The sequence below is a fragment of the Cnephaeus nilssonii genome, assembly GCF_951640355.1.
Source record: "Cnephaeus nilssonii genome assembly, chromosome: X".
In the NCBI taxonomy this organism is placed as follows: domain Eukaryota; kingdom Metazoa; phylum Chordata; class Mammalia; order Chiroptera; family Vespertilionidae; genus Cnephaeus; species Cnephaeus nilssonii.
In genome coordinates, this window is record NC_137071.1 from 18,822,204 (window position 1) to 18,848,861 (window position 26,658).

Consider the following 26,658-nt stretch of genomic DNA (forward strand, 5'->3'; position numbering starts at 1 on the left):
AATTTCTTGAGAACTGTAGTAATGAAGATCTAAGAGTGCTGTTATTGTTTTAGAACAATTATGAAGAATTGATGGGCAGAGGAAGAATAAAAACAGATTTGATAAAAGACGGCAGGTTGAAAAAATGGAAAAACACTTAATATTTTTAGTCAGACTCATGGTAGAGGCAAATTCAAAGAATTTAACCTTTTGCACTCGGATGTCGAGTGTGACTCGACACGGTTAGCATTAGAATAAAGGAATCGAGAAAAAAAGCAAGTGAGTGCAAAGGGTTAATTGGTATCAAAGTCTATTTCATGAATCTTATTTGTTTTAATTGTTGTTGAGGTAGCTGATTCCAAGTTAAATTTAAGTTGCACTCACACTATTGATGAGACACCATTAATGTATCATAAAAACTCAACATCCTCTCTCCCCTCCCTCTTTTATGTCGATCCAATGTATCATAATTTGTATTTCAGGCAGCATCCTGCTGAAGGTGCTTTTAAGCACCTGTACTCCTTTGACAGACACAGATGGCCCCAGGAAATGGTATCATTCTGTTGTTGTTATGTGAAAAATGCTGAGTGCTGTATTTTGAGAATGAACAACTCAGCTCCACAAATCCAGGACTGCTGCTGACTGCTTTTTGGGTTCATGAAGTATTTATTCACCTAAAACAGTTTGTGTACATATAGTTGCAGAAACCTTCAATCTCTGTCTGGAGAAGAAATGCAGGAAAACCCCTCAATAGATTAAATTGTTCTTGTAACTATTTACTTCCACTGTTAATCTATATATATAAAAGGCTAATAAGCTAAGAGTCCGACAGTTCGACTGGTCGCTATGACACACACTGACCATCAGGGGGCAGACACTCAATGCCGGAGCTGCCGAGACACGCACTGGCCATTTACAGAGAAATGGCACCACGGACCTGGCGCTGACAAAGCAACACTCAAGCTTTCCCCAAGTGGGACACAGGCCCTGCCACTACCCCAGAGTAACAGCCCACCAAATCACAGCCGATGCTGCCAAGACCCCATGGTGCAAAATGCAGCCCGCAGCCCAGCCCAGCCCAGAAATGGTGGCTGTGGGCACCAGATAATGACATCACATAGCAATGCCTGGCTTCCTCTCCTTAGCGACAGACCATTTAACAATAAGTGGCACCATGGACCTGGCGCCCACAAAGCAACACTCAGCTTCCCCAAAGTGGGACACAGGCTCCATCACCACCCGGGAGTGACACCCCACCAAATTGCAGCTGATGTTGCCAAGACCCCATGGCGCAAAATGCAGCCCATAGCCCAGCCCAGCCCAGAAATGGTGGCTGTGGGCGCCAAGTAATGATGTCACGTAGCAACGCCCAGCTTCCTCTCTCTAGTGACTACTAGCCTTCTTGCAGTTTCTTCAGCCCAGGAACACGACTTGCTTTATAGCCAGGTGCAAACATTTTACACTTTAACCAAATGTCTGTGAAGCGTTTTCTTGTGCCTCATCTCATTTGATCCTCAGAAGTCTTGGAGTAGGTAGATAGGAGACTCAGTGGAATCCTATTTTCTTTTCATTAGCCGGAAAACAGAGATTTAGAAAGCTTAGAAACTTGACCCCACTGAAAAGAAGTAAGAAATGGTGGACCTTGAAAATGACTTCAGGTTTTCTCACTGCACAGAATATAGTCAAACACTGCTGCAGTTAAATATTTTACCCTTTGTTCTCCCTGCATGATCTACAATAATAATCTGCTTCAGGTTGATATTTACTGCTGTGTTGCTGACAATTACCTGAAAGAGAAGTTGGGGTGCTTCACTGGGCTGGAAAAAGTTTAGCTAAATCAGAAAGTAAGTCTAATTAAGCAAGTTGATATATATATATCTTGCTGGTGCCAATCGCATGCATGTGTTTCGATCTGCCATTGTTGATCATGAGTTTGGTTGACACTTCTATTATAGGGAAAGGGCCAATAGCAATATTAAAATATTTTTTCTAATTAATTTCCTTTCGATGTGCATGAATTTGTGCACTGGGCCACTAGTGATATTATCAGCAGCTTTTTGTTCTATTGTGAAAAATCCACACCACCTCCAATCACAAAACACAACACATAGGCTACATCAAATGGATTTTTCCTAAAGGCAGCTCCTTATTGCAGCAGCAAATTTTCAGTGGTAATTTAAACATGAGTGGATTATTCAAGCTTCCTTGGGGAAGAAAGAACTAGGTATTGTAGGCCAGGCTAATGTTACGTTTTACAAATAAATTCATTTGTGAATATACAGATTAGCCACAATAGAGAGCGTGATGCTTCCGACTTACTTGATATAGTAGGGCACTTTGTTTGGCGAGATGGCTCTCTCCCAGGGACCCTGGACAGAAGCTGAAAGAGGAAATAAAAAAAAAAAGGCAAGGAGGTCAAGTTCACTGCAAACAGGAAAGATAACATTAATCTCCAGAATTACAATTTTACACTGATATTGGTCTGTTTGCTCAGTTGCCCATGAACACAGGATGGATCATCCGGCTGTTCTGAAGTTTCTGTCCTAATCTAAGTGAAATTGAAGTCATTCAGGCAAAAGATAAATGCAAAAAGAGAGAGAAAAAACACACGTTCCACTGCCATACCTATAGAACAGATAAGGAAGTGAATGAGTAAACAGATGGGTTTTCTCATATGTGTCTCCATTGGGTTCTTGTCTTATAATACTTCCTGTTGCTTCTCTGATATCTTTTGCTGTGTGATTGACTGGGTTTTATTAGTTTAGCAGCTGAAACATCCCTCTGTGATATATTTACATTCCAAGTTATTGAAGCTAAAATACTACACTTATCACTCTGATGTGTTTGTCTTTCTCTTTATTTGGCTTTTACTGATTTCATTTACTGATTATCTTTTTAATTGGAGCCTCAAAATGTCAGTTGACCAGCATGATCTTATTAGAAACGATAACAAAAAGTGAGAGAAAGACATCTGATAACAGAATGTTATAAAAACCTTGTGATGAGTGATGAATACTATAGGTAAAATTAAATTTCATGTATGGGAAACTCACTTTATAATGGCTTGATTGTGTATTAGTCAAATCAATCATCTTTAAACTGTGTTTTCAATATTTAAATTATAGGTTTTGTCTTTCACAAAGCTGAACTTTTATATACTGTTTAATCTGTGTGTGTTTTCTTTCTTTAAAACAAAATAATCATGTTAGATGTACTATAACATTTCTTCAACAATAAAATCTTCTTTCTGAATAGACTTTTAAGAAACTGGGGTTTGGGAGACATAAAATATCATCAGGACTAGATGATAATAATAATCACTCTTATTAACATCTAGCAATTTTATTTGTATGCCGATTTTTTCCTGAATTTCCATCATGCTTATAATTTGAAGCACAGCTGATGCTGACCATTATTTCCTTCGATGAAAAGCTCCCTTCTAAATTAGTTTCATAGTAAATCCACTCCACAGTGTGCTGAGATGTAACAAAATGTCAAAGCTAATATATCCTTGACTATACTGTATAATATGAAAGAACAGCTTCTGATATAAGTTAACTTCACCTACTGTCAGACAATTTGAGGGTAATGAAACTACAGATTCTTTACTTTATATTGAGTAATAGAAGGATCAAATCATCCAACCTTCAACCAGATATGCTGCTTTGTACCTTGGTGAAATGTCATTAAAAAGATACAGAGCATGGATTTGTATTTAACTGTTAATTAGTCCTTTTCATTTTGGCAGACAGGTTTTTAATATGGGGAAAAAGACATTTATCTGCTGTTTTGAAGTAGACCCTTGCCTTCAATCTCTCTCTGTGTCCGTTTTCTATTCTCCTCCTCTGTCTTTCTCATTCTCTACCCTACTCTTACCTGTTTTTCTTCTCTAGATCTCAGCTCTCTTGCACAGATTAATTCATAGAGTAAATAAGACCATGTTTGAGAATTTAGGATGGACTTGATGTACCTGGGCAGAGTCTGGTGCTATGGAAACCTAATAACCCAAGTCCTCTCTAATAGGAAACATGGTGAGAGGCAGAATCATAGATCCAGGCTGCTCAGCATACCTTCTCTTAAAAGGACAGCATCATAATGGTCATGGATGTTAACTAGACTTATTGTGGTTACCATTTTGCAATATACACAAATATCAAATCATTATGTTGGTCATCTGAAACTAATATAATGTTGTATGTCAGGTATACCTTAATACAAAAAAGCTCCAAAAATCAACAGCATCATGAAAAGAAGAGAACTCCAGAGAGTCTTTAGGTCAGCCCTCACTGGAGGTATTACCAAGCTTATGCATGCCTAATTTGATAAAAGATCAGTTATTCTTTTCTTAAAGGTCCCTAAGGGCTGGGCCCCACAATTGCTTTCATTATCCCTTTCCAGTTCTTTATTATTCTGATAGTCCAGAAAGTCTTTCTGACTCAAGAGATGCTGGGTATGTCCTCTGGCAGTACAAGAAAATCTAGCAAGAAAGCAGTGCTGCCCAGCTGAGCTAATGGCTAGACCTACATTGAATATCTATAGTTGACTTAGCATTATTAAACATTAAAAAAAACAACAACCCAAATCCTCCCCTCCCCAAACAAACACCATAGAGCAGTAATCAGAATATGCTTGAACTAAATAGTTGAAAAGATTTTTAAAAGATGTTCTAAAAAATTATAAGTTCCAGATCAATATGAATTTTTAAGCTTTTACAAATAGAGTTCTTAATTGTTAAAATTTTATGAAGTACATAAATTATACATAAAAATGTTATGTTTTAAAAAGCTTTGCCTTTATGTGTTGCTATCAAATACACCCAACGGTGAGACTCAGTGAACTTTTTGTGCTGAAAGATTTTTTTTTTGCTATTTGACTCACAGTTTATATATGTACCTAAGTAACTGCCTTGCAGTCATCATTTGAAACCTTAAAATTTATATTAAAAGTCCTCAATCCAAAAATAAATAAATAAATAATCGCCTTTCCCTATTCCTCCCTAGGCTCATCACCACCACAGACACACACACCGGAACTACTTGCTTTAGAAATACACAATCAGAGGGTGGTTCTATGCGATTAGATTCAGTGCTCCTTCACAAGAAATTGTTAGAGTTGTCAGGCAATTTTGCTTGGGGCTGCCAGATAATTCTAGTCTTGCACATATTCAGAGTTGATCAAATATATGGTAACTCTCATAAGTGTGTCCCAGAATTATCATTTCATTTCTTGCAGGAGTGCCCACGCCAATAACAGCTGTTTCTTATCTCAGTGTGGCAGTGGAGGCTTGTCATCCTTCACAAAGGGAGCCTAGGTAATAGGCACACACATCTTTTTGCCTGATGTGTCCATTTTTAGTAGCCCATCAAAAGCAGATTTATTGGCAAATAGTTTTATGTGTGACTGTGCTATCCTTTCGTATTTTCTTAGAGAGATATTTCTATAACCACTACATGTAATTTGAATGTAGCTTTGTGATTCTGATTCTTGAGTGTAAAAATCATTCATCATTATAGGGCACCAGCACCATGGGGGTATTGTCTACTGAATTTAAATAGCAAACTACACTGAGCTTATTTATTCCAAAACCAACCTCTGAGTTTCCCTCATGCAGTTTGTTATTAAGAGCAAGAAAGGGTAGCAATTCTACCTTCAAATGCTTTTCTTCCCTTGAGGTGACAGGATCCAATATTGTGCCCAATGTGTTTTTGAAAATCACAACCACAGGCCAGGCTTTGTTTAGAAGTTCTTACTTATTTCAACCAGTTTTAATGCATGATGAACAGAATGTGCCAAACGATGCACCCTGGTGTTAAGCCATATTTTAATCGACACAGGGGCCTAACCAGAAAATTAAAAAGAATGCTAATGTTATTCAAACTGTGCCAAGACAGCACTCTATGGAATTCAGACCCACATACAGGCATTAATCTTTCTACTTTTCTTATATTTGGTGGATTTGGAGTTTGATAACATAGTTGGGTCAAAAAAAGTAGAGGCAGATTATGAAAATAAATAATATAGCATTCACCGGAGACAAAATAGAAACCTCATCTATGGGGTTAAGAAAAAAGGTGTTAGGAAGGATTGACTGGCCACTGGTGCCTGGATCCTCAGAAGTGTACAAATTCTAGTAATAGTTTAATGGACACATGCTATCAAGGACATCTACTCTAGAGCAGTGACCTTTTGGCACTTTCTCCTCCATTCCCCTCCACACCTAGGTATTTTAAAGACATTTTTTCCTAATCTCTCTACTCCTTTCATGAAATTTTAATACTATAGGTAGTAATATATATCTGGTTATATATGGTATGCATCTGTGCTTTACATAAAAAGAGTAAGTTTTTTGTCCCTCAGGAACCAATTTTCACCCCCTTGGGGGCAATATCATTCCCACTGAGAATGCTTGATCTAGAAGAGGTGTTGGGGGAGGAGATAGGAAAACCCTTATGTACTAGAAACATGAACTCAAGTAGCTTATTTGAGGTATTATTTTAATTTTGCAGATAATGAGATAATTAAGATCACATGGAGTAGTATGTGTAAGGTCCTAAATCAATAAGTATTAGAGCCTAATTTTTGTTATTAATCAAACTAGAGTCAGGTGATTCAGGAAATGGAGAATACATGTTGCATGTCTTCTAGGTGCCCTGCACTGTATGCTTCTTAATGTAACCCCTCAAACACCCTATGAGGTCATGTGATTCCAATATTACACATGAAGACATTGAAGCTCAGAAATGGTCAGTAAACTAGCCCAGGTCATATGCAGCTAGCAAAGAATGCATCCAGATCTGTCTAGTCTTTGTACTTTATCATGTGTGGTATGAAACAGGTAGTCTATAAATATTTGCCAAACTTGGTAAATAAATACATCTTAAAAGGGATTAATTGTAATGTCATATAGTTAAAGTTCTTTATACTATATCTATTATCTAAATTTATCCTCTATACTATTTCCATCAAATTCACCAAATTATTTTACAGAAGCTGTTTGAACAACTTCATTGTTACCAGATCTCAGAGGGGTTCTTTTGAATTGCCTATGGCTTTAGTGATGATTAGCAACAGCTTTCTTTTATTCTGGTAAAAATCTGTCTCCCTATGATCTGTAATCTCCATCATTGGTCCTGTTCTAGATGTCTAAGTTAAATAATCTGGTCAGTTCAGAGAGGATATTTCCAAAGAACTAAGATGAGACTGATTTTCATCTGAAACACAAAAACAGAGCTTCAGTCCCTAAAGAAACAAAACAATACCTAACATCACTTCACTCATTATGCAACACATTTTTTGTAGAATACCTATTATGCACTAGGCACTGTGCAAAGTGCTGGCACTAATGCAGTAAATACGACAGACTTAGTTCCTGCTATTTTGCATTTCATTTTAGTCTCTGGGGATATTTTCCAATGAGCACATCTAACATTCCTGCATTAAAATCAATCAACTGGTATCTACTGAACACACATTATATGTATGTTCCTGTGTTAGGTATTTGCAGGTAGGGGTGGAGTAGGGTGTGGTGTTCTGAAGAAAGAGTTTCCATGCCCTCAAGGACATTATTATTTAATGAGATCAGGTTTTAGATGAACATCCTAATATATAAAAACCCTGGGTCATAACAACCAGTAATGACTGGAGGCTGACCAACCGGAAGTCAGTGCTGGCCCCGCCCCCAAGCAAGCGGTAAGGGGCAATCAGGCAGGCAGGCAGAGGAGTTAGGGGTGATCAGGTAGGCAGACCAGTTGTTAGGGGTGATCAGGTAGGTAGGCGAATGGTTAGGGGTGATCAGATAGGCATACGGCCACTCGCAGGGCTTGTCACACCCCCCAGCAAAGAAAGAGGGAGGCCCAGGCCAGCCAAGCCATTGCACTCCAGCCTGTCACCTGAAGAGGGAGGCCACCAGTGGCAGGGGAGGGGGGGAAGCACTGCACAGATGGCAAGCAGTGGCAGTGGCGGGGGTGGGGCCAGCTGCCTGCAGCTTGGGAAAGGAAAGCCTTGATAGGCCCTGATCTCAGTCCAGGCCTAGGGACCTTACCCGAGGAGTCCTGGATTATGAGAGGGTGCAGGCCGGTCTGAGGACCCCTGCTGAGTGCACAAATTTTCATGCACCGGGCCTCTAGTATATTATAATGTTAGTGTACCAGTCAGAGTCCTGGTGGGAAACAGATGTCAAATTCAAATTGGGTAAGTTGAATAGAGTTTAGTAAAAGGGCTGGTCACAAAGGTCTGTACAAGGTGTGGAGAATCACAAGGGACAATCTTAATAACAACAGGGAGCCATTACCACCCCTAGGTCTGAGGAGCAAGGAGAGAGAACTAGGAAGAGGAGGACTAGGAATGGCAGGGAGAGATAAATAGGGGAGAGCAAGTGAGACCCTGCTCTCTCCCAAATGAACAAATATGCATGTGTACTGGTGAAGAGGTCATGTGACTATCTCCTACCACAGGTCTCAATTGGCTGAGCCCAACTCGAAGCCAGGGGGCTGGAGATCCCACTCATGCAGCCCAAACAGGACAACCTCTCAAGGCCCAGAGCAAGGCAGGGAAGTGTGGAGAGGGCATGTGGAGGGTCAAAGTACATTAAAATGGGTTGACTCAATTGAGAGGCAGCTTTTGTCCTTTCCCATCCTTTTTCCTGCCTGGAACATGGATGTGAGAATGGTTGGAACTTTAGAAACCAGGAGAATGGAAGCTATCTTGGTTGCAATCCCTCAGAAGCAGACATGGAGACAAGGATGTGAGTACAAGTAATTTGAGCAGTAATTCAAGGAAGCACTGGTAGAGGATCAGGTAGTAAGACAGGGAAGGGAGAAAAATTGATAAAAGATGAATTATTGCTTTGGGTACCTCGGGCTCAGTGCAGCTGAGGGCTTCACTGTAGAATACACTTCAGAGTTATCTGTTCCCCTGTCCCCAACTCCCAGGGGCAAGGGAACTGGAATATTTATTTACTATTTCTTGAGAGATACTATTGGAGTTTGGGGGCATGTCATTAACTCCCTGGTACTTGTGGCCAGCCGGTTGAGCTGGTGAGCAGACTCAATGGCTAGAAAAAGATGTTTTACTTTGTGCAAGCCCTTGTTTAGTTTTCTGTTACATACAGCTAAACCTGCTTCTCATGGAACTACTCCCACTCACCCAATGCATCTATGGCTCACAGTTAAAATGGCTGAACAGCATTCCATTGGTGGATGCACCATAATTTCTTGAAGAAATCAGTTGTTTCCAGTTTTCACTGTTATAAGTAAGGCTGCAATGAACATCTTTGTAGACAAATCTCTGCATGCATTTTTGTTAATTTTCTTAAGCAAAATTCATAGAGGTATAATTATTTGATGAAAGGCTATGAACATTTTAAAGGCATTTTACACAATTACACTCTTACGAGGAGGAGTCTTTCTTTGTTGTTCCAGATGGAAAGAGAAAAATCCATTTTCCACAGGTAAATGGCACTTAGTTGGCACAATTCTCAAGGCATGTTAGATATACTGCTTGATACAGTGGATTATTTGAGAACATGCCTCTTATACCCTCTCTTCCATAATATATTGTAAACTTTTTGAGTTCAGAGAGGCACTCAGTACATTGGCTTTCTACCTCAAAGCCCAACTCAGTGTCTTGAGGGGTATCTGGAACAAGTGAAAAGAGTCCGGAACACAGTTTCAGAACTGGATTTGAGTCCTGACTCCACCATTACTACACAAACTTAAGCAAGTGTTATCTTCCCTGTGAGCCTTCTTTTTCTTACATGAAAAAATGGGGGTAATGATATCTCCCTTCCCAAAATAGTGTCAGGATAAAATGAGAAAGTAGATATGAAACTGCTTTGCAATAAATTAATTAACATACAAATAATGTCCATAATCACATATCTATGGGATGTTGTCTGAATGATGGTAATCCTAGAATCAACCTCTTTGCTTCACCTGAGCATTTGTCTTCAACTCTTGGATCCACTCCTAACTACTATTTAAAAAAAATGATTATATTGATTTCAGAGAGAGGAAGTGAGAGGGAGAGAGAAATAGAAATATCAATGATGAGAGAGAATCATCAATCAGCTGCCTCCTGCATGCCCCCTACTGGGGATTGAGCCCACCACCTGGGCATGTGCCCTGACCAGGAATTGAACCTGTGACCTTCTGATTCATGGGTCAAGGCTCAACCACTGAGCAATAACGGCCAGGCCACTCCTAACTACTATTAATGTACCACATATGTATAGTATAAAGTGTGACAGAGAGAAATGCCTTTGAACACCATCTAATTGCCTGGGCTTATGGTACTTCTTTATACATCTGACTGTCTAAGCCAATGGTATCTACTGAAGAGATCCTTCATTGTTGGTAGACCATCTGTTCACTATTCATCAGCATAAATGATGAACAGATTAGTTCATATTTGATACAATGGGAAATAGAGGGCCACCAACTGTTTTATAATCAGAGGACTATGATAATGAAAATATAAAAAGATTGTTCTTCCAGGAGATCATGGTTCGATTCCTGGTCAGGGCACATACCTGGGTTGCAGGCTCGATCCCCAGTGTGGGGCATGCAGGAGGCAGCCGCTCAGTGATTCTCTCTCATCATTGATGTTTCTATCTCTCCCTCCCTCTCCCTTCCTCTCTGAAATCAATAAAAAAGATATATTTTTTAAAAACATTGTTCTTGTGACATTATATACAATGGATTAGAGGTAGGAGAGTGGATTTCGATAATTACCCAGTGCAAGTGTGAAATCACAGATGACTCTCAACTTCTAAGGCTTAGTTATTAGGCAGTTGGGAATTTCACTGGCAGAAAAAAAAATAGCTATAAGGTAAATTTCAGATAAATTATATATTTAGGTTAAAATATTTGGAAGGTGGGTCTTTCACTGAAACCCAAGTGAAAGGACAAGAGCTTAAGATGATAGCTGAAGCTATGAAAATGGATGTACTCTTGCTTTTTTCCGCCATCTTGAAGCCGGTAGAGACCGCTGGGAACAGAACTTCTATAACAAAAAAATATGTGTGGAAGGCTGTGGTCTAAGGCCATTTGTGTGGCTGTAAGTGGAGTCTCCAGAACCAGAGGGAGCACATGATCTTCCTAAAATTGAAGGTGTTTATGTTTGAGATGAAACTGAGTTCTATCTAGGCAAGAGATGTGCTTATGTGTCCAAATCAAAGAACAACACAGTGACTCCTGGTGGCAAAGTGAACAAAACCAGAGTAATTTGGGGAAAGGTAATTTGTGCTCATGGAAATAGTGGCATGGTTTGAGTCATATTCCAAAGCAACCTTCCTGCTAAGGCTACTGGACACAGAATTTGTGTGATGCGGTACCCCTTAAAGATTTAAACTTATTGAAGAGTAAATAAATAAAATAGATTTGTTTTCACATAAAAAAAGAAAATAGGTAGACTGTTTAAGGAAAGAAGGCTGTTAAAAGAGAGCTATACCCTGGGGGATGCCCTAAAAAGGTGGTGGCAATAGAAAAGCCATCAAAAACAACACAGAAACTACAATAAAGTACAATAAACACAAGGGCAGACAGATGGTGAGGTATGAATGCCAATGGGTTCCAAAGGACTAAGGCTATAGAAAAGGAAGATGTATTTGGCCACAAGATCCCTGGTTATCTCAACAGGGCAATTTCACAAGAGTGGTGAAGGCCTAACCAGACCACAAAAATTGAAGGAGGGGGTAGACAGAGAGAAAGTAGTAGAATTGGGTCCTAACCAACCATTTGAGAAGTTGTCCATGAAAGGAGAACATGTAAGGTTAGTCATTCCCTCTTTCCTGTTCTGTAAACCAGCCCATTCAAATAATTTATTTATAGAATTTGCTTCTGGTCTTCTTCATAATAGTAAATTACATGAAAAACTTATTTCTGCTTCTTTTTTTACTTCCTAAGGTCATAATTAAGATTATAATACAGTGTTTAAGTTTTTATGTCATTATTAATGCTGAATATATACATATAGGTATGTACATATCGTATTTCTCCATTGTAATTACTTAATAAAAATTGACTACAGAGAGCTAGGGAAAGAGAGAAAGAGACGACTATGAGAGAGAAGCATTGATCAGCTGCCTCCTGCACGCCCCCTACTGGGGATTGAGCCTGCAACCCAGGCATGTGCCCTGACTGGGAATCGAACTGGTGACCTTTCGGTGCATGGGACAATGCTCAACCACTGAGCCACACCGGCCAGGGCTGCAATTGCTTTCTGTATTATTTCTATTTCCTTTTGATGTGATGCATATAGTTCCTGCAGCAAGATTACATTTTCTGTCATTTAACTGAAAGGCCAAGTTAAATTTAACACTTTTCAAAACATTAAAATAAGAATAGTGCTTTATATGTCTATACTATATATCAAAAGTAAAGATTCAATAAAAACTTTAAGATCACTTACTAAACTTTCAAACATAGGAAGATTTTTCCATAAAGATTTCAACAGCAGAGACAGATGGGCTACATTCAGAGGGGAAGGTCACAGGAGTGATGAATGAGACCTCTAATGTCTGCCATAGCTGTGAAAATCTTTATGGCTAACTAAAATTCCTCACGAATAACAACCTGTAAATATTATATGAGCTGTCAGATAGATAACACTAAGCTCTGAGACCATCACACATGGAGAACAGAATACAGATGCTCCTCCACTTACGATGGGGTTACGACCCGATAAACCCATTGTACGTTTAAAATAGCCAAAGTCAAAAATGCATTTACTATAATACACCTAACTTACTTAGGTTAGCCTGGCCTACCTTAAACATGCTCAGAACACTTAAATTAGCCTATAGTTGGGCAATTATCTTGAGTTTCATCTCATTAGTAATTGCCTTCCTCTTCTCACAGATGAGAAACAGATGAGCATTTTGTAGGCATAACGGAATGTGAAAACACAAAACACAATACCCAAAAATCACTGGCAACACAATACACTGTAGAGTATTATTGTGTTTTTTTAACCCTCGTGATCAAACAGGTGACTTGGAGCTATGGCTCCTTCCCACTGCCTAGCATCACTACAGAGTATCATGCCACATATCACCAGCTTCGGAAAAGATCATAACTCAAAATTCAAAGTAAGATTTCTACTGAATGTATATTACTTTCCCGCCACTGTAAAGTAGAAAATGCACAAGTTGAACCATTGTAAATTAGGGACCATCTGTACCACACCATTGGATTTGTCAGTGGATTGTCAAGTCATGTAGTGTATCAGGCTTACATTTGATCAGGGGAAGTCAAGAATTCATATTAAACTACTTGGCAAGGTGACTGAGTTGCAGAGATAAACGCTATATCTACTACTCTGTGCTGCTGGCTGCACAGTCCCACAAAGTGTAATAAACAATATTTGGTTGCATTACTCATGAAAGAAATGCTCCTTCAAACTGACTTACACAAAATTCTAAGAACCTTATTGTGGCTATTTAGAACATTAGGAAAGAAGACAGATGGAGGAGAATAGGTGTCTATATAAATAGAGCTGTGACTGAATTATGCTTGTGGAATTTCTGAATAATTTTGAAAAGAACTGGCTGACCATTACCATTGAACTTTCCTCCAGGTAAAAGTGGCTGCAATCTTCAGGCCATTTGGGTTAAGTCGGGTTACTAACAAGTCAGTGCAATATTGCCAGGTGCCTTTAGTGTCTCTCCAGATGTGATTTTAAAAGACGGCAGGTAAACACCATTTGCTGAATACTCTGTGTGAAAGGCATTGTATTGGGCACCAGGGAAATTTCAAGGAAAGTAAAATTTGAAACTTGAGACGGTAGGGAGCAACTCGGATATTAAAAACCAAATGACTATAGATGGGATGTACATCTATTTAGAAAGCAAGATAGGAGTCAGAAAGAATGAAGGATATGGCAACAATGAAAGGAATGGGAGAGATGAAATTTTGGTCCCAATTCTTTACTCCATTGTTAAAGAATTAAACATCTATATCTTAGCGATAGTTTCATGGTGGGCAGTGTGGTTCACAGACCCTGACCTTTGGCTTGACCATGTGACTTGCTTTGGCCAATGAGGCTTTTGCAGACGTGACATGAACAGAGGCTTGTTCACTTATGCTTTGGTGATCTGCCACAAGCACATGTCCCAAGTGGCTTCTGATCCTTCAGCGTGGCCTTCAAAACCCAACACATTTAGAGATAGTCTCTGAACTGAATTTGCAGCCTGGAACCAAACCCAGCCAACCTGCAGCCTGAGGCAGAGATTCCCAGTCAAACTTTATCTAGATTACCTAAACTCTAGTTGACCTCTATATCCATAAGCATGAGAAAAGAAGCTTTTTACTTTAATATAAGAGAGAGGGATAGAGGAGAAGATAGAGTGATAGTGGCAACCCTCTAGAAGTTATTAAACTTGTCAGTCTCAGTTTTCTCTTCTGTGAAATGGAGACAATAACAATCCTTATTTTATAGGGTTGTTGTGAGGATTAACAGGTTATTCCATGTAAAATGCTTCCTCAGTGTTAAAAGCAAAAAGTGCTCAATGTTTTCTGTATTCTTAGTCCTACCCCTATTATTATCATCATTAATGTGGTAAGTTAGCAGGATATTTATTCCATTAACTAACTTATTGACAGTGTGAGGAATCTCAGGTGAACCAGGCAAATGAGAGAGACTCTATGGTTCTAGGGTTAAACTGACTATTAAAAACTACTACCTAAAGCAGTGGTCGGCAAACTGCAGCTCGCGAGCCGTGGTTTGCCGCTCTGTTGACTAATGAGTTTGCTGACCACTGGGATAAGGGCTTAATCACAAGGAACAACAATAGCCTGTAATTATTGGAATTGAGAGTCTAGGTCAGTGGTTGGCAAACTCATTAGTCAACAGAGCGGCAAACAGCGGCTCGCGAGCTGCAGTTTGCCGACCACTGACCTAAAGCAATTAAACTACTACCAAAACTCTGGCTAGTGTAGGTTTTGCACCAAAAGGTTGCCTATTTGATTCCTGGTCAGGGCACAACCCCAGGTTTTGGGCTTGATATCTGGTAGCGGGTGTGCAGGAGGTAGCCAACCATTGTTTCGCTCTCACATTGATGTTTCTCTCTCTCCCTTCCTTTCTCTCTAAAAATCAACAAAAATATTTTTAGAAACTACTACCAAAACATGAGCCTAGAAAAAAAACGCTAGTAAATAATTCCTCTTCCAGCTATTCTCTGATTCTTAAAAATTTTATGTAGTTCTCAGTGTAGTAGAACATGAAAGGAGACAGATCTTCCTTTCACATTCTAATGCCGCTGTCAAGTATGAGTCAATTGTTTTTTATCCTCTTATATTAGTACTAGTGGCCTGGTGCACGAAATTCGTGCATTGGGGTGTGGGGGGGTGGTGTCCCTCAGCCCGGCCTGCACCCTCTCCAATCTGGGACTCCTCTGGGGATGTCCAACTGCCGGTTTAGGCTCCATCCCTGTGGGATCCCTGTGGGATCAGGCCTAAACCGGCAGTCTGACATCCCTCATGCAATCTGGGACTGCTGGCTCCTAACTGCTCACCTACTTGCCTGCCTGATTGCCCCTAACCACTTGGCCTGCCAGCCTGCTCGCCCCCAACTGCCCCCCCTGCCAGCTTTCTTGCCCCCTAATGCCCCCCTTGCCAGCCTGATCACCCCCAACTGCCCCCCCTGCTAGCCTGCTCCCCCCCAACTGCCACCCCACTGGCCTGATCGCCCCCAACTGCCCCCCCGCCAGCTTTCTTGCCCCCTACTGTCCCCCTTGCCAGCCTGATCACCCCCAACTGCCCTCCCCTGTCAGCCTGCTCCCCCCCAATTGCCACCCCGCTGGCCTGATCGCCCCCAACTGCCCGCCCTACCAGCTTTCTTGCTCCCTACTGCCCCCCTTGCCAGCCTGATCACCCCCAACTGCCCTCCCCTGCCAGCCTGCTCCCCCCCAATTGCCACCCCGCTGGCCTGATTGCCCCCAACTGCCCCACCCCGCCAGCCTGCTCACCCCCAAATGCCCCCCTGCCAGCCTGCTTACCCCCAACTGACCCCCCTGCCAGCCTTCTCACCCCCAACTGCCCCCCCCCCCCGCTGGCCTGATCACCCCCAACTGCCCTCCCCTCCTGGCCTGATCACCCCTAAATGCCTCTGCTTTGGCCCCGCCACCATGGTTTTGTCTGGAAGGACATCAGAAAGGTCTCCCAGTCTATTAGTATAGATAGAGGCCTGATGCATGGGTGGGGGCTGGCTGGTCTGCCCTGAAGGGGGTCCCGGATCAGGGTGGGAGTCCCTTTGGGGGGTGGGGCTGGCCTGGGCGAGGGGCCTGGGGTGGTTTACAGGCCGGCCATGCCCCCATTGGGGTGGGGGTCCCCACTGGGGGGCGTGGTCAGCCTGGGCGAGGGACTGATGACCGTTTGCACACTGGCCACACCCCCACCAGGGTGAAGGTCCCTGCTGGGGGTGGGGTGGGCCTGGGCAAGGGGCTGAAGGTCTTTTGTAGGCTGGCCACGCCCCATCTGGGTGAGAGTCCCCGCTGGGGAATGTGGCAGTCCTGAGCGAGGGGCTGAGGGCCATTTGGGGGTGGTTTGCAGGCTGGCCAAAGCCCTGGCTTTGTCCAGAAGGACGTCCGGAAGGTCTCTGGAAGGTCTCCTGGTCTAATTAGCACATTACTGTTTTATTAGTATAGATTGTTTAGGATTTCAAAATGAACAGCTAAGAATTTTTAGAAGGAAACAAAACAAGATGTTTTCATTTTAATTTCTAAATTTAGTTCTGATTTTTAAATTAAATCTCACATTACCAAATGTACTCTTTTTTTTAAATTTAAATTAGTGTGGTTGGTTCATGTTAGAGGAATTATCTGATCTGTTCTGTTTAAGACTTAAGCCTTGTTGTCCTTTATTTTGCCCTAAGATAGAAAAGTTTCTGGTGAGCTTTTGTATTGGGCTCTAGGAATAACTGAAGTGGTTCAATACTTTCTCTCTTCCCCTGACACCTCTAATAGATGTATCTGCTCCAGACCTCCTGGGCCAAGTCTATTGAATCATTCACTTTCCCCTGATAGCTGGCCTAGGTCAAGTTCTACAATGTGAACTCTCACTTTTTACCTTTTGAAAATAAATTCCTTCTGTCCTTAACTTACACCACAAATGAGCTCATTCTATTCCATTCTTCTTCCAATTCCGCACCCCCCCAGACATTTCCTGCTCAGATTTTCTCTTTCTACGTCAAAATGCCCCCATTTATTCTCTCTCTTGTCTGCCTATTTCTAGCTCATTAAAACATTAGCACTCTGTAAAACCTATACTTATATTCATTATACACACATTAAAAAAATTCCTTTTCTGGACAAAGGGGCTATAAGGAGGTGACATGTAAAACTGGATATTTATCATATAAGAATGACTAAGTAGAAGGGAGAACCTGATTCTCATCACCAAATACATATTGTGACACTTGCTAAGTGAAATCAAGGGCCAAGCAATCAGAAGCAGTCTTTGCTAGATTTCTATCAGATGAAATACCCTCTACCTTGGATTTGCATGTAGCCTTAGTGACAATGTGCATTAATACTAGTTTGTATAGAATATCTCATTTCTTTCACTGTAGAATTAATTACTCCTTCCATTCTATCCCCACTATTTACCAGAACTATGGAAGGTCATGATTTTTTTTTATATACGTCTATCTCTTTTGGTTTGAATTTGAGTATCCCAAGGCCAGGATTCTGTCTTTCTCATCTTCTTATTCTAAGGGCCTAGCTTTGGTCAATAAATACATTAATGAATGAATGCTAATAGGCACAGTTTGTCATATGTGACTTCTTAGATCAGAACCCTCATAACTCTTCCTTTCTTTTCAAGAACTAATTCCAAAGGCTTTTAACCATAGTTAATAAGGCCCTACTTGGCCAGGCTCTTGGTTGCTCAATGACCTTATCACTCATCATCTTGCTTCCTCGGCTTCAGTCACATTAGCCTTCTTGTTGTTCCTCAATCCCTCTATGCCATGCTCCCACCTCAGGGCCTTTGCATGTACTGTTTTCTCTATCTGGAACCCGTTGCTCCCATCTTCCTGGCTTGCTCCCATACTTCTCTACTCAAATGTCACCACGCTGACTGCCTTATTTAAAGAGTACTCTTCACTAATTACCTTTAGCTTGCTTTATCAAACTTACCATGACCTAATTGTCTTCTCTTATTAAAATTAATCTCATGACAGAAGATTTTCTTTTATTTACTGCTGTTTCCTCAGCACCTAGAACAGAATCTTACTTATATTGTTCATTGAGTAGATATTTGCTGAGTGACAGAATGAACCAATTCTTAGCTAAAAATGAAGTGAAGCCCATAACTTTTTCAGGGTATGAGACTAGGCACTAGAGTAAGTTCTTTCCTATTGTATTAGAGTGGGAATAACCTTTAGAGTGCCCAGTTATTCATTTAATCAAGGCATATTCTGCATTTATCTGCAATGTGTTAGATGCATGAAATAAAAAATAAAAAAGAGCAATGCATGCCCTTTACCCTTATGGTGCTCACATTCCAACCCATTTCCTTTTATGATATTTTACCAACTATCCTTCATTCTGATTGTTTTTTCTTTCTTTCTACATTCTAATTCTTGCCTGTCGTTGGTATGTGTGCTACTGAGCTTAAGAAGTAAAGCAAGAAGATGAAATAATTTTATGCTGTCCCAAAAGTCCTTACCTATTAATGGAGATCATGAGGTCAGGCACCTTAATGATCATCACTACATATACTGGACAAAATTATCAAACTCATTATGAAAGCAAGAGTAAAACAAATGACCCAGTGACTAGAATGCGTTTTTCTCAGATGCTTCTAAATGACTGTCAGTTACATTGCTTCCTCACAGATTGGGTTCCTCAGGAAGCAGGTTCTAGGATCATATTTAGAGAGCAGGATATTTAGTAAGATGTGTCCTTGGGATCAACACCTGTGGAAGGGAGAAGAAGGAAGCAGGAATGGAAATAGGGGGAAGGCAAGCTGGGATGTAGGCCCAGTGATAGTCTTAGTCAATCGCACAGGAGCTCTTGAGCTAGAATGTTAGAGTTCTCCTGAGTTGGGCCCAAATGGACAGGACTTGGTACTCCTGCATTGAGTAGGAGCTGCCAGTAGAAGAGGGGTGATCTTGAGTGGGGCTACCGAGACAATTTCTTAAGGGAAAGACAGTTAAAGGTTGTCTGCTGAGGACACTCATTTTCATTGAAGAGGATGTGGAGGGTAGAAAAGTAGTCTCAGATAATTCCTCAGACATAGGTCATTCTACTTGGTGTTCCACTGCCATGGCTACACCTTGTCCAGGGGTTGGTATACAGGAGTGGTTCTCTACCAGGGACAATTTTACCCTCCAGGGGCTATTTGACAATGTCTGAAGACATTTTTTGTTTGTCACAACGGAGGGAGAGGGTTGCTACTGGCATGTAGTAAGTAGAAGCCAAGGGTGTTGCTAAACATCCTAAAATGCATAGGACATATCCCACAACAAAGAATTATCTGGCCCCAAATGTCAATTGTGCCCAGGTCAAGAAAACCTGCTTTACAGCCTAGTTTGTGGCCTATGAGGTGGCCTTAAATTTGAAACAGATAGGAAATAGCTGACCCAATCAGATGCTCTTTCTTGGAGAGTTTGATTATAATACACAGAGAGAAATGTAGATGGTAGAGAGTTGTGGAAGTGAAAAAGTCAGAGATCTAGAGAAGAAAACAGGAGTATAATGTAGTAGTAGAAGTCATAAAGTAGAGAGGAGAGAGTAGCCATTATACTCTGACAGTCTGAAGTCTATAGCAGCAGAGGCATATACAGAGAGAAGCAAACACCATAGGCATCATGGTGACTATTGTTCCCCGTCCTTTCTTATGTTCCCAGGTATCATTAAAATACCCCTCATCACCTAAGCTTATTCCTCCTGTTCCTTACAGCTTTAAGGAGACATAGCACATAACAAGGCAGTATTTGCAGTAGACTGAAATCAAGATGATTATCATTGCTGATATCTGAAAGTATATTTAAAGAGCCCAAGAGAATGGTTTTTAAACCAGGAAGAGTTCATCTAAGTCTACAGAAAAATAAAAATGCCTTTTGTCCTCAATTCAAAGTTCTCACCAAAAATTATTTTGTAATCCCAAACTGGTTGTGCTCTGAAAATGGAAAACATCCAAATGGAAAAACGAAAGTAATGATTTTTGCCCATAGGGATGTGATTCCCCATTTATGTTGTGCAAAGCTTTATATTTTGAGACAGATGACAAAAAGCTACTCTAGGCCAAACTCACAAATGCCTTTATTTTCTTGGAAGTGTAAAAATATACCTTTCAGACCCAGCATTCCACTAAAATAGTGCCCATGTGCCATGAAACTGATTTAGAATTGTGGTGCTGGTCTCCCTGCCATAGGTCCCCACGAGGCCCAGAGGACTGCCATAATGAGGAAGATGAAATAAGAAATAGGCATTTGTTTCATCTCTGCCATGCCACTGGATTAATTTCCATGCAGGTCCGTGATGAAGGAGTGGTTAGTGATCAAACTAATGTAACCACTTAGCTTTAAAGCCAGATTATGTATGGGGTACCAAAGCAGCTTCATAAAATCTGGGAGAGGTTAATGTTATTAATGTCTCACTTAGATCCCTTTTTCCCCTATGCTCACACCCATCTCCAGCCGCTGTGAGTGTTGGCTGGTATGAGCCCATTGTTCTGGTCTCCAGAAAAACCTTCCTCAATAAAATGGGAACTGCCTTGCAGTCCCCTACTCCCCAGAAATCCATAGCCAATAATTGACTGGCATGGGGGAGCAAAATCCCAGCTCCCTTGCCTAAACATGGGGCCAACTCCATGGTACAATGTGTGTTCCAGCCTGTGGGATCAGTCTGAAGTTAGTCTATACCTCCTCACTTGACTTCCTGACCAGCATTCCCTCTACCTTATCCTGCTTCCTTTACTCTCCTTCACATAAGAGCTGCTCTCCTGACAAGTTACTTGTACAAGAACCTTCGTCTAGGGTTCTATTTCCACAGAACTTTACCTGAGTCTAGGGTGACCAACCATCCTCGTATGCCTAGGACTGAGGAAGTTTCCTGGGACATGAGAATTTCAGGGCTAAACCCAAGAACATCCCAGAGTAACCAAGACCTGTGGTCACCCTATATAAGGCAGGTAGATATATGGATCCTTAGCTTTCCCTCCAGGGACTTGGGTGATCTGAAAAATAAATTTGGCAGTGTTCTGGTAAAGCAGCTATACAAAAAAGAAAAAAAAAAGAAAGCCTTGATTTACAGTATTTGCCAATTTTTGTGGGGTAAACTCCCCCTATGGCTGACTTCAAGCTACCAAAGGTTGGTTTAACAACTGGCTCACAATTCCTCTATATTTGACAATTGGCTCTCTCAAGCCAATATGAGCCAGTTCTGACGTATAAATTCCCACCACAGAAACTGAGAACTTTCCTAAGCTTCCTCACTTGCTCAAATAAATGGACATGTAGAACCAACAATACAAAATTTTGTTACTGAGGATAACCTGAAGCAAATAAATCTAAGGTCTTATTGGAGAATATAAATATGGGCTCAGGGTAATAGAAATAGGTTTTGAGAAAAGAGCATAATTATCATCACTGTGATGGCTTTTTGTGGACATCTTGAAAGGCTATCTTTGAATTTATGGAGGCGTTACCAGAATCACTGATAGATTAGATGGCATTTGTCCCAAATTTCCAACACCGAGGATAGCCCGTGACTGAAGAAATTGGCTCAATTATTTTGCCCTGAGATTTTACCCGATAGAGAGCTTTAGGCTGAAAATCATCTCACATCGTACCTGCAAACTTCTTGCTGACTTTTATCATGATGGCTTCTTTAAGCCAATCTGAGGCTTTAAATTATTGGCCCACTCACATTTCAAATTCATCCTTCATCTCCCAAGGAGGTAGAATAGATTAGAGTACCGTTAAGTAAAATGTCAGCAACTATCAGATGTGCTTAAAGTTTTTCCCCCTAATTTTTTTTATTAAGTGTGTGAGTTGGGGGAGTGGGATGAAGGTTTGGCAACTTTCAAGATGCCAACAGACTTTTTAGCCCATGTAGCAAGGAAACACTATAAACGCTTTGGGTTGCTTTAACAAAACAAAGAGTTAACCAGGGATCTGATGAAGGCAGTTCAGATTATAGAGCCTGCAGGACTGATCAGTTCTTTCTTTTTACAGCATCTTATAATCTGAAAACCAGATGATCATTCAATAAAACTCACAGCTTTTAAATTCAGAACAAATAGTAAAAAGGAAATTCGTCTTACAGAGTTCCATAGCCAATCATTAGAGTTTGATATTGCAAGAGGTCACTGAGTTAAAAGCTTGAGAATAAAATTTCTTTTTTTCCTTTATTGCTTTTTTCCATTATAAAAGTAATACATGCTTATTACCAAAACTCTGCAAAAGTAAAAAGAAAGAAAAACACAATGGCTGTTTGCATCTTGATATATATTTTTAGTCTTTTCTTTTTGTGTACCTTTCTGTCATTTCTATTTTATTTTCCAACTAGAGGCCCGGTGCATGAAATTCGTGCACAGGGGGAGGTGTCCCTCAGCCCAGCTTGCACGCTCTCCAATCTGGGACATCCCTCTCACAATCCAGGACTGCTGGCTCCCAACCACTCGCCTGCCTCGGCCCGATTGCCCCTAACCGCTTCTGCCTGCCAGCCTGATCACCCCCTAACTACTCCCCCGCCAGCCTGATCGATGCCTAACTGCTTCCTGGCCAGCCTGATTGCCCCTAACTGCGCTCCCCTGCTGTCCTGGTCACCCCTAACTGCCCTCCCCTGCCAGCCTTGTCACCCTCAACTGCCCTCCCCTGCAGGCCTGGTCCCCCTCCAACTACCCTCCCCTGCAGGCCTGGTCACCCCCAACTACCCTCCCCTGCAGGCCTGGTCCCCTTCAACTGCCCTCCCCTGCAGGCCTGGGTCCCCCCCAACTGCCCTTCCCTGCAGGCCCGGTTACCCCCAACTGTCTTCCCCTGCAGGCCTGGTCCCCCCTTCCCCCAACTGCCCTCCTCTGCTGGCCTGATTGCCCACAACTGCCCTCCCCTGCAGACCTGGTCTCCCTCAACTGCCCTCCTCTGCCAGCCCGGCCACCCATAACTGCCCTCCCTGCTGGCCTGATCACCCACAACTGCCCTCCCCTGCAGGCCTGGTCCCTCCAACTGCCCTCCCCTGCAGGCCTGGGTCCCCCCCAACTGTCCTCTCCTGCAGGCCTGGTCCCCCCCAACTGCCCTCCTCTGCTTACCTGGTATCCCCCAACTGCCCTCCTCTGCCAGCCCGGTCACCCCTAACTGCCCTCCCTGCTTTCCTGATCACTCACAATTGCCCTCCCCTGCAGGCCTGGTCCCCCCCAACTGCCCTCCCCTACAGGCCTGGGTCCCCCCCCCCCAACTGCCCTCCCTTGCTGGCCTGGTCTCCCCAAACTGCCCTCCTCTGCCAGCCTGGTCACCCCCAACTGCCCCCAACTGCCCTCCCCTGCAGGCCATCTTGTGGCAGCCATCTGGTGTCCACATGGGGACAGCCATCTTTGATCACATGGGGGTGGCCATCTTGTGTCTTGGAGTGATGGTCAATTTGCATATTACTCTTTTATTAGATAGGATATAGTTGTCATCATTTGTAATTTTGAAGTCAGCTTTTCCCCTTAATATATTACATGGCACAGGAGAATTTTTAAAAAAGGGCCATGTAAAGTTATGAATGCTATTAGTCCTCGCTGAGAAGTAACATAAAATGTGACATTATTTATTGAGTGTCTATTATGTGATAGTCACTATGTTAAATATCGTGCCACTGTGTATTATCAATGTCAGGAGAAAATTTACCTCTTCTTTTGGGTAAAAGACATAATTCATTCTGCAAATGATTTTATTGAACATCTACTAAGTACCAGATACCATGTTAGGTACTAAAGAATGTAACTGTCAACAAGACTAAAAGCATCCTATCCTTATAGAGTTTAGGGTCTACCCATTAATTATTCATTTATTCACTAGTTACACAAATAACTATTGAGATCTTATAATGTGCAAAACACTAGACTTTTTGATTAGATTCATGAAAAACATCTTCAGAAAAGGAGACACTACTTATACTGAAAATTAAATGCAAGAGAATGAATGCTACTTTCACGTCTAGTTTGACTATAATACTAAGTTATGCTATTGAGTTGGTAGTAATAATGACAGTAATACTGATGGTAATAGCAAACACTTGCATAGCATGTTCTAAGGGTTTTACATGTATTAACAATTTTATCTACACTATAACCATCTAAAATAATATTACCATATCTCATTGAATGCAAAACCCCATTGGTCATAAGGTGCATTCTAATTACAGAGCTGTTAAAATATGGGGGGAGGGTGTCTTAAAATTGATGATATGTTACTATTATCCTCATTTTGCAGATGAAGGATAAAGAGATTATCTGAGCCAGTATTTGGACACTGTCATAGCCTGTACTCTTAACCAATTTCTGATACAGCATTGGTGAGATAATACTTGGCTAAGAGGCCTTGAGAGAAAAATTCAGGCTCTGTGCATCAACTTATTATGGCTTAGACCATGAGGAAAAGAAGAGAGAAAAAATCTGTGGCAATATCAGCTGGACTAGGTAGTTATTGGCATGGGTGTTTGTTCTTCATGGGTAAGGCAGTGTGAGGTGGGGCTTGGAAATGCAGAAACTGGGTTCCAGTCTCAGATCTATTATATGTGTTATATCATTTTATCTTTCTGCATCTATTTTGTCATCTGTAAAATAAGGGCAGACCTGGCTGGTATGGCTCAGTGGTTGAGTATTGACCTATGAATCAGGAGGTCATAGTTCGATTCCTGGTCAGGGCACATGCCCTGGTTGGGGGCTCGATCCCCAGTTGGGGGCGTGCAGGAGGCAGCTGATCAATGAATCTCTCTCATCACTAATGTTTCTATCTCTCTCTCCCTCTCCCTTCATCTCTGAAATCAATAAAAATATATTAAAAATAAAATAAAAATAAGGACAGGCCTGAGTAGTTCAGTGTTTCTCAAACTTAGGCTACAACCCACAGAAGGAAAACATCGTATATTGTGACACAGCGCACGCGCGCACACACGTTTCTCTAACTGAAACCAAAGTGTCAAAACAACACAACCGTACTTGTTCAATGTACTCTGATAATTTCTGGTCCATTCTAGTGATTGGTTGCAAGTCATTAAACTGATTTTAGATTCACTAATGAACAGTTTGAAAACAACACATACAGATAAAAGATACTATCTAATTTTCTTTCTAGTTAGGCAATTCCACAGCATTGGGGTGGGGGTGGGGGAGAGACTGGAACCCTCAAGAAAAAGAGAGTTAACCCATTTGCCTTAAAAAATTCCTTTATTTTTAATTGTATCATGTTCTTACTACCTTCAAGAGAAGGTTCTTGCCATTAAACCATTTGGCAAATACCAAATCTTTAGAACAAAGATTCCCATACTATGTTCTATGGCATGTTTAGTGAAAAATTATTGGTGTGCCTGAAAAAGGCTTTCACAGTCACATAAAATATGGAGAAGAGCTACTGACTCTCTCCCCCTTTAGAGTGCCCATGTAAATTAAAGGCTCCAAGAATTCCAACAGAAAAGAAACTCGCTTACCTTTACATCCCAGTGTTTTTCCAATCTTATTGACCCCAGAACTAATTTTTTCAAGGGAGAGTTAAGATAATACCAAACATTAATAATCTCAGGAACTTGGTTTGGAAATGCTCCTTTAGGGAATTCTAGAACTTGTAAAATGTTACAACTATAAGTTCTTTTTACTGTTACAGAAGGATTTCTACCTTTATCCACATCTATAGTTATCCTTCTTGATGAGAAAAGTAAAATTTCTAACAGAAGCTCAAATAATTGAGAGCATGGCCAGAAAAAATTTTAATATTCTTTTTAAAGGTCTTAAATTCTTGAAAATAACAAAAGATGGACAATTTTCAGACTGATGTGCCAATGCATACTATACTTTCTTGGTCATTGACATATGAAGAGACCAAAACTGTACCTTCCAATTATATGCATTCTAATATCTATAATAATAAAAGGGTAAGATGCTAATTAGACCAGACGTCTTCCGGACATCATTCTGGATGTCCTTTCTGACAAAGCTGGGGCTGGGGGAAGCCAGCCCGGGTCCCGGGTGCCGGAGGGAAGCCGGTGCTGGCAGCGGGGGAAGGAAGGCCTACTCTTGCACGAATTTTCATGCATCGGGCCTCTAGTATGATATATAATATGTATGTATTACATAAATGTATAATATGTATTATATAATAATATTTTAAAATAATAAAAAAGTCACACTGTTAGAATTTCTCTTTTTTTCTTGGTTTAAGTTGCAGAAGTCAATTAGAAGTGGTAGATTATTAAAGCTAAAATGAAAGGCAAACTAGTGTCTATCAATGGATAAGGGTCATGCTTCATAATGCTTTTCTCTTCTCATTTTCTCTCAGATCTAAGATAAAAGAAATGACTTCCTTAACAAGCAGAGATTGGGCCACCAAGAAGAAACAGTGAATACTTTTCTTTAGTTAAAGGTTGCCTCTCTCTACTGATAAAAAACAAAGACAGATGGTAATGTAATTATCAAAGGGATGTGTGTGTGTGTGTGTGTGTGTGTGTGTGCATGTGTGTGTGACACATACACAGAATAG

General features: G+C 41.2%; 1 protein-coding gene and 1 pseudogene across 3 annotated transcripts in view; one reads left to right on the forward strand and one right to left on the reverse strand.

Moving 5' to 3' along the window:
* DMD (dystrophin) overlaps nt 1-26,658 on the reverse strand; it is a 2,362,317-nt gene that overhangs the window by 222,257 nt on the left and 2,113,402 nt on the right. For both annotated transcript variants that reach the window (XM_079764882.1, XM_079764883.1), the window contains exon 62: nt 2,299-2,359. In XM_079764882.1, the coding sequence (XP_079621008.1) occupies nt 2,299-2,359 (61 nt within the window). The remainder of the gene's footprint in view (nt 1-2,298; nt 2,360-26,658) is intronic.
* Nucleotides 10,996-11,326, forward strand: LOC307095150 (large ribosomal subunit protein eL33-like; annotated as a pseudogene). Its single transcript has one exon. The product of its transcript is annotated as a large ribosomal subunit protein eL33-like (transcript).